The 10,772-nt window shown below is 44.5% G+C and overlaps 1 protein-coding gene across 2 annotated transcripts; it reads left to right on the top strand.

Moving 5' to 3' along the window:
- Positions 1-351: 351 nt before the first annotated feature.
- Positions 352-8,185, top strand: TMEM271 (transmembrane protein 271). 2 transcript variants are annotated; one of them, XM_034072891.1, is made up of 4 exons: positions 352-1,780; positions 6,537-6,603; positions 6,753-6,945; positions 8,123-8,185. In XM_034072891.1, the coding sequence occupies exon 1, from the start codon at positions 352-354 to the stop codon at positions 1,471-1,473; it is 1,122 nt and encodes a 373-aa protein (XP_033928782.1). In that variant the 3' UTR covers positions 1,474-1,780; positions 6,537-6,603; positions 6,753-6,945; positions 8,123-8,185. The 2 variants fall into 2 exon arrangements, with proteins under 2 accessions (XP_033928782.1, XP_033928781.1); XM_034072890.1 differs by having other exon boundaries at positions 352-1,893.
- Positions 8,186-10,772: the final 2,587 nt, after the last annotated feature.

Genomic DNA, 10,772 nt, shown 5'->3' with positions numbered 1-10,772 from the left:
TTGGGCCGACGGGCCGCCCCCTTTCCCCGGCGTCCCCCCGCCCGCCGCGGCTCCATCCATAATTAATCGCCTCCCCGCAGCCGCCGCGATAAGAGAGGGCGGGCGGGGACGAGGAGGCGGCGGCGGCCGGGAGGCGGTGGGGGGAGCGTGTGCGCTCGCCGCGCCCGGCTCACTGCGGCCGGCGGCTGCCTGCCGTGCGGAGCGAAGCGGAGCCCAGCCGCCCCGTCGGGGAGCGCCGCGCTCGCATGGCCGCGCCGCGCCGCGCCGCCGCCGCCGCTGCGGGGCCAGGGGGGGCCGCGGGAGGAGGATGAGGCGGGCGGCGGGGAGGCGGCGGCGGCGGCGGCGCGGAGGATGAAGTGGAGCGTGCGGGGAGCCTGCGCCGCGCTCTCCAGCTGCCTCCTGCTCGCCTGCGCCCTCAGCGCCGCCGCCGTGGGCCTCAAGTGCTTCTCGCTGGGCTCCGAGCTGAAGGGCGAGCCCTTCCGCCTGGGCACCGCCGCCGGAGCCTTCTACTCGGGGCTGCTGCTGGCCGCCGGACTCTCGCTGCTCGCCGCTGCGCTGCTCTGCTGTCGTCCGCCGGACGAGGCGCCCGTGGCATCGGCTCCAGCCCCAGCCGCGGCACCGGCCCTGAACCCAGCTCTGGCCTCGGACCCGGCCGGGGACCCTGACCCGGCTGGAGGCGGCACCTGCGGGGGGGAGGCGGCGGCCGCACCGTCGGGGCCAGTAGAGAAGGCGCCGCCCGGGGGGCGGCAGAACTTCCTGCTGCTGGGGGTGCTGGTGTTCATGCTGGGCGTGCTGAGCGCCTTCGCCGGCGCCGTCATCGACGGCGACACCGTGTCGCTGGTGGAGAGGAAGTACTCGCACTACTGCCTGCTTCAGCCCGGCGGCTCGGCCCGCCAGCGGAGCGGCCCAGCGGTCCCCGACGGCTCCGCCGCGGCGCTCCGCTGCCAGAAGCTCCGGGACTACCAGCAAGGCTTGGTGCTCTCCACCGTCTTCAACGCGCTGGAGTGTCTCCTGGGTCTGCTTAACCTGCTCCTCGTCAAAAACTATAAGGCTTCGCAGCAGCGCGGACGCCGGCGGCGCCGGCGTCGAGCGGCCCCGGCGGCTGCAGCGGCGGTGAGCGGGAGGCGGCGGCGGCGGCGGGGCGGCCCCTGCGGCGGCGGCGGTGGCGGTGGCGGGCGGCGGGCGCCGCGTCACAGCCAGGGCTCCCTCTTCTCCGGCGGCGAGCCCGAGCTCAGCCCCGGGGATTGCCCCTTCCAGGCCGTCTCGTACATCAACGTGGGCGTCTTCCACGTCTTCGACGAGGCTGGCGTGGAGGTACACTGCGGCGGGCATCCCTCCGTCGAGCTGCCTGGCTACTCGCCCATGGACCCCGAGCTCAACGCCTCCTACCCCTATTGCTACCCGCTGCCCAGCGAGCAGCCGCCGGCCTACGAGGAGATCTACCCTAGAGAGCCCTGCTCCCACGGCACCTAGCGCACACCGCCGGCGGGACCCCCGACTGCCAGCCCGGTCCTCGGCTCTCCGTGGCAGCCGGAGAGGGACCAGGCGCCGGAACGGACAGGGAGCGGGTCAGCCAGCTCCTCTCAGACGCGGGGCCCAGGGACAGCTTTCGCACCACCGACGGGACGGGTCGTGGGCAGGTGCCGCCGTGCCTCTGGCTCTGCGGAAGCTTCTCTTCTCTCCCTCCCTGCTCTCCCTTTTCTTCTCCCCACTCCGTCCCACCAGCCCTCCGTCCGCCGGCGGCTGAATTTTCCGAAGGCTGCGCAAGAAACGCCGAAGGGTTGGTTCCTCCTGCTGCCTCTCCTCCGTAGCCAAGTTTAGTTCCCTTCAAAGTGATTCATCAGTCTCCAGCTTTAGCAGTCCAGAGTTACCCATTTATGATAACCAGCCAGTGTAAGGAAAAGGCGTCATGAAGCTTCTTTACCTCTCAAAAGAGCTAAATTTCTAAACAACGCAGAGACATTTGTGTCACGTTTACTAGAGATGTATTGGGGATCTTTAACGTTTACACTACTCCTTGGGAGAATTGAGTTCTGTTTTAAGATTTAGTGAGTTAAAACATTCATTGGTCTTGTAAGATGCACATTGAGAAAAACCTGCACTTTGAAAAAGAAACAGGAAAAAAAATCAACGTTTTTGTACACTAATGTGCCTGCTTTTGTTGATAACTTCTTACTGTAAAAGCTTTCAGAAGTCTATAGTGAAAACGTTTGGTAAACTCACTGCAGTTTAAAATTGATAATTAGTTCCTTTACTAACACAACTGAGATGTTGCTAGGATATGGCAGTTAAAAGGAAGTCCAAATGTCATACACATTCCTTTTTGTAAACAGGTTCTGTGTTTTTAATGCAAGGCAGGATTTCTTTTTGATTTACACAGGTGAAGGGTTTAATTCTATTTTGTACAACTACATGGTTTACCTTGTAATGAGTTCCATTTTACCTGTTATAATTCATCAGTCTGGTAAGCTTGAATATTAAAATTTTATTTGAAATATATATATTGTAAAACAGCCTTAACTGGTGCAATGGTCAGTTTTAAAGGAAAAACAAAACAAACAAAAAAAGATAAACCGTCTTGGAAGACATCTTCCAAATGAGTTTTAAAACAGTATTTATACTCCTATTACAAAGCAAGAATTTTCTTCTTCTTCCTCTTTTTTCTTTTCTTTTTTTTTTATTTATTTTTTAAAGATCACTTTAATTCCTGAAAGGGAGGGTGGATGATGAAATAATGGGATGGTATGCTGTTAACTCTTTCTCAGTTTAGAGGTATTAAAAAGGCAAAATGCAAAGGGAAAAACTGCTAAATCCTTTTGGATTCTACTGTGGAATGCCAGTAATGGCTAGTGTAAGAAAGTGCTTCTTAAAGAGAAATGGCATATTTCATCACATCATTCAAGAATACGTAGAGGCTTAATTTTGTGTTCCACAAAGAACCAAAAGCAAATTTTCAGGTTGCTTTTGGTTCAGTATCCCCTCCCCCAATTACAGCATACTGAAATGAAGTATTACAAAATAACCTTTTCCTTTCTGTTAATCCTGTGTTTGGAGTCTGCTGCATGATGCCAGTGTATCAGCTACCCAGAAACAGAGAGAGAGCGAGCTAAGGGAGTGAAAAGTTACAGTGTGTTTCTGTGGTCGATGGAAAATCATTTTAAAATTTTTAGCTTCAGAGAGACTGACGTAATTTACAGCCTTAGAATTGGAGAGAGTTTAGCCCAAAAATATTCAAATCTCTCTGCACTGTTTTGTTTTCTAAAGTGTTGTGACTTGCACACTTTCTATAATCTAAAATGCAGAATGCCTGAGGAGTCTTAAAATTGCAAACTGAAGTCTGTGAAGCTCACAATCAAAGCTCTAATCTAGAGGAGACAGTTAAAAGCAGCAGTTGCCAATTTGCCAAGTAGTTCTAAGTAGCAGAAATTTAAGACACAGCTCTTTCTGGCCAACAGATTTCTTGTGCAGAATGTCAGCCTAAAGCATATGCCCTAGCTAAATCCCATTTTAGTACTGAAGATAGGTTTTATGCTGGCTCTCTGCAGATGCATTTCCTTAACCCCTTACAGGGAAGTGACTGGGAAGTCCTGAAGACTTTACCCTTAATACTAACTTAGGCACAAAACCAACCTGGTAACATACTGTATTGTTTGTACAGCAGGGATTTTGCAAAATGAATAACTAAAGCAAGGAGGCAAAGGTTCACATGTAAGTCTCCAATTAGAGGAGTTAATGAGACAGCATAATACCCTGTACTGAGTTGAATTAAACTGCTAGGCTACAGGATGATTTTGGAAAACAGGCCAGCTGGGTGCCTAAATATAGATGCAGAAGTGTAATAATAGTTGTTGGCTTTAAGAAGATTGGCTATATACATTGTAGTTAATGGAAACTGTATCTTAGTTTTACTTAAGGAATTGATTTCTGACATAAAAAGACAGTGTTTTACTTAAGATAACTATTTTAGGAATCATGAACTAGACAGTTCTGAAACTCCAGATGTTCCAAAGATCAGTGCTCAGGGAAATAAATGGAAAGTCAAGAAAGCTACCTATTATACTCAAATGTTTAAATGTAAACAATTTTAAACTATGAATTTTTAAGATTGTTAAATTCATAACTTTTTTCTTTTTATTTTACATTTGGATGTGTACGCACATGTGTGTGTGTTTTATTTAAGTCTGCTCAGAATGCCATTGAATTAGGATATTTATCTGTGGTTCAGTTTTAGTTCCTGAATTTCTACTTTTTCTTCATTTGGGCTATTATGTCCTGTAGTAGTTTAATTTAGTGGTGGACAGATTGCCAGAATAATGTCCAAGTTGGACTCCTACAGAAGCCAGTAGGCATCATTTCATTGACTTCAGTGGGTCTGGGTACTTACTCTAAATAATCTTTTAAGTAATGTTGATCTTCTGGCATGACAGGATGCAGCAGTGGCATATTAGTTCTCATTTATCTGTATGGACAGCAGTATTAAGGGAGGTCACCTATGCTATTATACATATTTAAAAAACAAACTAACAAACAAAAAAAAAACCTGGAAAAAAAAAGTAAATTGGCAGCAAATTGACCGAACAAGCCATGTTTTCTTAAAGATGGTGTACAAGCGTTTCAGGTATCTGGTGACTAACTTTTCTGATAAAACACCACACGTATTTATTTCTCAGTGAGAAGAAACTTATAAATACATGATTCAAGATGAAGCTTCACAGGCATAATTACAGTATTGTGAAGCCATTTTTAGTAAACCTGAATCATCACTCTATCTTCTGAGCAGTAATGTTAGAGTGTATAAACCGTACTGTGCCAAAATTGAAAATAGGCTGGTGTGGGAAGCATCAGAGCTTAGGTTAATTGCCTGAGAGGATTCATAGTGTCCCTTTATTTTCCATGCCCCATCACATGATTGTCAAGGCGAATGCAAGCCTGATCGATTCATGTCACTGGAGGATGTTAACTGCAAGGCTTATGCCTTAAGTAGCAAAACCAGGGAGCATGGAAGAGAAACATCATGTATGTGCTATCAAATCTCCATTTAGCTTAGCTGAAGTAACAATAAGACTGCTTTTTGCCCCATAGCTTGTTGTTTCAATTTGCTTAGAGCATTACTTGCATCTGTTCAAAGAGAGGGAAGAACAGATGCAATACTGCTGTTTTGGTCACAGCAGAGTACTGATTTGACAGCAGACTGTTCCCAGCTTTCCTGTCCCTTTTATAGGTAATAGCAGGTAGTCAAGGGATGAAATGGCGGAAAATCAAGTGTGCAGTCTTTGATGCGACATGCTCCCTTCACATGGAAAAACATATTCCCACCAGCCTATTAGCAACTCACATGAATTATTTTCACACTCAAACATTCCTGCTTAAATCTGTTACTTAGACTTTGCATTGTAATTGACAGAATATACATGAATTTAAAAACAGGGGAAAAAGGATGTTAGAAGGAAATTGGATTAGAGTAGTACAGATTTTACTCAAAAGTTTGATTTCACTGTAGGACTTCTTTGGTTCACCAAAAAGCACTATGGTGGCTGGTATAACAGATATATTTCAGACATACTGTTTAATCATCAGAAAAGGTTTCTGAATGTTCACATGAGTATGGCAATCTGTTTCTGCTTTTGGACATAGTACATATGAAAACCTTTTCTTCATTTTGGCATTTAATCTGAGATTGATCCTCAAGAAAATGTCAGTAATTGATCTTGTACTTTTAGGATCAATAAAATACGTTTTAAAGCACAGCATATCCTATAAGAAAAGCCTAATGCTCTTCATTTCATATTCTTCATTTTCTTAGATGGATATTTAATAGTTACAACTAAAACTAGGGATTTAATTAGTACTTTTATTATAAAAATGTGCTTTTTCAGGAATTTACAACTTGTTCCAGTGGAACTTTGACATAAAATTCCAGGTTTTACTATGAAGTCGAGTCAATTTCTGTAAGTGAGATATATTTCAGTTACAGGATGTCCCAATATTTTAGATAAATTCAATTGGTAAAAATCTAGCTCTGATAATTTCATACGATGGCACTCTTCAAATGTGATAAAAGTTACCTCTCCTTAATTCAGGCTGATATTTCTAATTAAATGCATGAGGGTGAGTAACTCTGAATTCCTTATGGTTACTGTCCAGTTTTTAAATTTCTTCATTACCTCTTAGTACTTTAATGGCATATGACCAGTGCTTAGTATATGTTCCAGAATCAGTAACATCTGATCTAATAACAGTTTAGCAGGTAAAATGAAGCCCATAAACTGATGTCATGCTGGGGGAAAAAATCCTCAAACACATGTTGCGACAATTCCGTATACAGTTTCCTGCCCAAAAGGAAGCAGTGCTCGAACAAAGTTACTAGAAGAAATCTGGGAGTTTAAGTTGGGTGCAGGGAGTTTGCATGTTCTTTCTATTACAACTTTCTATTTCTATTATCTCTGGAACTCTTCCCCTGCATAGCTTCCTAACAGTGAAATACATAAATTGATGTTCTTAAAAACTGATTAAAATCATTGCTTTACTTTCTGCAGGCCCGCTGTGCTATGTACTTTCCACCCAATGTTCAGGCACCTGGTGAAGTTCTGCTGAAGTTTATAGGTATGTCACCATGATGTCATCCTAGATCATCTCAGACTGAAGATCAAGTCATTTAAGAAGCCCATAAGACTGTCCTAAGAAAAGTGTATTTTCTTTTACAGAGTTAAAAAAAATAAAAATACTGATGTCATCTTTCATTCCTTCTTCAGATCCGGCTGCCTTAGACTTCACTGAGTTTACCCTGAGGCAGGAGTGGAGATGACATTGCAGACTGCTACTCTTTCACTTACTAAGTTTTAGATACCTGGAAGACCTCCATAAGTTTTACAGAAGCAAACACTTCCAGTGAAAACAAAACAAAACAAACAACCCACATAGAAAATGGCTCTGACTCACCACCAGGTAACAGAAAATTCAATGTCCTGAGTGAAACTATCCAGTCACAATACAATCTAGCAGAAGTCCACAGTGTTTCATTTCTGGATTTCTACTGGCATTGTTCTGTCTACTGGGGGTATCAAGAAGTTCATTTCATGGTCTTTGCAAAAGAATAATCTGTTTTACTACAGCACATAAAGATTAAACACCTACTAAAGACTACAAGCATCCTCACTAGTTGATCTCTGTGGCCATTGTTAGCAGAGGATAAAAGTGAAGTATAGGAGGAGAAAAAGCTTATTTTCATACTCTGACTGGGTTCAGAAGACTACACATTCCAAAACATTCGTTGGTTTTATATTAAGACACTGGATCTGGTCATGGAAGGATACCTATAAGAACTAAAAGGATTATTTTCCATGCATGTATTTTTGGAAATCAAATACTTGGGTTTAGAGAAGGTTCTTTCAGAATTTGCTTTTCCTCCCAGGTTCTACATTTTAAATGAAAGCTAATCTCACAAAAATACACAATGAAATATCCAGGCACTTAAATTATTACATTTAAGGAAATTGAGTAGACCTTTCCTACAAATTACCAAGTACCACCAGTTCCTATACACCGATTCGTATTCCCTGTTTCATGTAAGGGATTTGGCACGTGGTGAGGCTGGGGCCTTACATACCACCATCCAAATTTTGCCATTTCCTCATAAATGAAAGAGGCAACAATGCGAAGTTTTACTACAGAAAAGAAATTTCTGGATTATAATATCCAGTTCCAGGCAACCAGGCAGTCATGGATTTCAGGTGAGCTACGTACAGTCTTAAGGTGTATGTAATTGCCATGCATGCACTATAAAAATGAATGCCCTCACAAAGATATCCACAAGGGATTGTTAGTGGTGGAACTGACTAGAGTCTCAACTTGCTAGCTCTAGGCCAAACAGCTCCTAGAAACATGGAAAAGGCCTACCTACCAAAAGAAGGTCAGGCTTGCACTGGAAAGGAGACAGCCACCAAGAAATTTCTACTTTGTTGCATTTTAGAATATCTACCTTTTCCTAAATGACTCGGAAGCTATCAGCTCATGTAGATCATCTAAATTAGATGCTAGTGTTGCAAACTGCTCAGTCTGTCCAAATCTTTTTTTTCTTTTTTTCTTTTTTTCTCTTTTTTTTCTCTTTATATATATAATCAAGAGCTGTGTCCAGAAGCAGTACTCTGACCTGAGCAGTCAAAATTACTAATAACAGAAAAATTACTACCACCAAAGAAGACTGCAGCATTGAGACAATTATATACTGGAGAAAGGATAATAATCAGAAGGAAATAAATATAGATACACCACTTTGTGAAATTGTTGCTAAGATATGTGGTTTGTTATGCTGAATGGAACAGAAGGGTGCTTCTCTCAAAAAATTGGGAGCAGATAGCTGCACAGAAATGTATTTGGCAGGCAGAGAGTCTTCCTCTTCAGCTAAGCCCTTGGAGAGGTACTAGAAAATATTGTAAGGCACCACCATCATCCAGGCTTACCTGGACCATTGTTTAGTGTGTTAAGCTTTGTGTTACCGCAAGCAGTGGACCACATGCTGTTTTACCTTGCCAGTGGGAACAAGGACCTGTCTCTTATGTCACCACTAAGCCAGCATATGCTGGACACATGCAGAGAGCTTCTGGACCCTTGACAATGGATGTAGTGTGGCACTGTTCTGTGCATGTGTTGAGAGAAGGTAAGGCAAGGTATGTTGCAGTCCAGGTGAAATACTGTCCTGCGTTACAGGCTGCTGTCCTGATGCCAGCGCTCCAGACTTGTTACGCAGTGGATGTGGAGAGGCCTAGGCTGCATGTGGGGAGCTGCTCCTGGGTCACTTCTGCAAAAGCAAAATGCCCAAGTGGAATGGGGAAGAGGACTGTCTTTATTCCCACATAAGCAAAAGGAAAGTGATCAAACTGCAGATCTTCCTTTGATCCCCCTCACAACTTTGCCAGAGGAGCAATGGGCTCACAGGCTTAGGGTGGCAAAGTGCACACTCCCTACCGCTGCTGTGCTTCGGGGGAGAGTCTGACAATGGTGTGCTGAATTATTCAATCAGATAGTGAAGCAGTACATAGAAATTAGCAGCAAGGCATGGAAAAACTTTGCCTGTGTCCCATGTTTTTACAAGGGCTGTATGATGCTCTGGGCTGTCCTTTGCTGAAAGCTGTGGCAGTTCTTATCTGGCCATGGTCTGCAAGATCCAGAGCTCCAAGAATGAGGATTCCTGTTTGAAGTTTTCCTGGACAGATCCATCTCAAGGATCAAAAAGCAACCTTGGCCCTATTTCAGTAAATGCAATCTCAGCATTCAAGCATGAAAAGAAAAAAGGTATAAACAGAGCAGAACTGTTCGTTCATTCATAGTTCATTAATTTTTCATCAAGGACAACAAAAAGACAAACATTAGTGTTAACATCTCTGATCCAGAGAATTGCTTCATTTTAAGAGGATCTGAAGCTGAATGATAAGGAAGCAGCAGAAGGTAGTTACACTAAAGGAAAATGGATATTTCACAAGTCTGCTGTCACACTGTTCATGATGTGCAGCAGAGGCTAACAATAGCAGGAATTTCAGCTTGCCTTACATATGCGGCTGGAAATCTCTAGATGACTATTTAAAAACTATTTTATACATGACTAGAGTAGACTAGCAGCCCAGTACTTACTGTGTTCATATGCAGCAAACTGGGATTTTTTAGTCTGGTGTGCATATGCTAAAATGTGTATGCTGGTTGTGGTTGACAACCATCTTCATTAGCTAGGTCACTGCCACTGGCGAGGCAAGTTCACCCATTCTCTTTGGCACTGCTGCAGAGCAGGAGAGCACTGCAACTCGAGACTAAATCTCAGCAGAAGTGCATGCACTTCCAGCACCACGGAGCCTCAGCTGACTCTTCCCCAGTCACACTCCATGTGGGACCCCAGTAAAACCTGCAGGTCCGTGGACAAGAAGGTACCACAATACCTGCACAGGTCTCAAGGAGGACCTGTGAAAAGAGAAGGAAGAGGCAAGAGGGGGGCAGCTGAGATCTTCAGCTTCTCGCCTTACCTCCAGGCCAGTGAGATACTTGGTAGCAGAGGCCCTCAAGGGCCCCGCCATAGGACATAGCACACCAGGAGGCCAAGTGCCACAAGAAATGCCTTTCTTCTCCAAAGGAGTTAACAGACCACACAGAAGAGAAACTAAAGCGCTCATATCCCTAACTTACACAGCTGCACAGTTTGAAACAGAGGGCCATGGAGCTATGCTGTGATCCCCTGTGATCGGCAGCTCCTGCAGCTGAAGAGCTATTGCTCAGCCATACATGGGAAAGTAGGGGTACTGGAATTAAATTCATGCATTTAACCACTTAAATTAAGCACAGATGGACTGGCCAAGAAGCAGAGATGGAATTAAAATACACAAAAGCAACTTTATCCTCACCCTGCCCTGAACACATACCTGGAGAACTTCAATAGGTAGGGACTTTGTGGGGGGAAGTTTTAATTGCATCAGGTGGAAAGAAGACCACACTTTACAGTGGAAATGTCTACGTAATCCCAGAAAAAAATGGACATCTTGTTACAACAACATGGAAACCCACAAGAACTTTCCAAGAAAGGTATCTCAAGTGTAGAAATCCAACTAAAAAACACAGAGTTTAGCTGATCTCTTAAAATTTCACACCTCTTCTTTCTTTTGGAACAGTCATGTCAATGTGTTCTTTACATTTTCAGCTCCAGGTCTCAGGCAAGATAGGAGCTGGTAAGAGGCAGACACTGATAAAGGCTCTACTGGAAAAGTGTCAGGTAAAGGAAAACCAATTTTACA

The sequence above is a fragment of the Melopsittacus undulatus genome, chromosome Z (genome assembly GCF_012275295.1).
Source record: "Melopsittacus undulatus isolate bMelUnd1 chromosome Z, bMelUnd1.mat.Z, whole genome shotgun sequence".
Taxonomy (NCBI): Eukaryota; Metazoa; Chordata; class Aves; order Psittaciformes; family Psittaculidae; genus Melopsittacus; species Melopsittacus undulatus.
This window is presented reverse-complemented; position numbering and strand designations above follow the sequence as displayed.

Coding starts and splice junctions, on each gene's coding strand:
- TMEM271 (XM_034072891.1), top strand. CDS start 352: ATGAAGTGGAGCGTGCGGGGAGCCTGCGCCGCGCTCTCCAGCTGCCTC.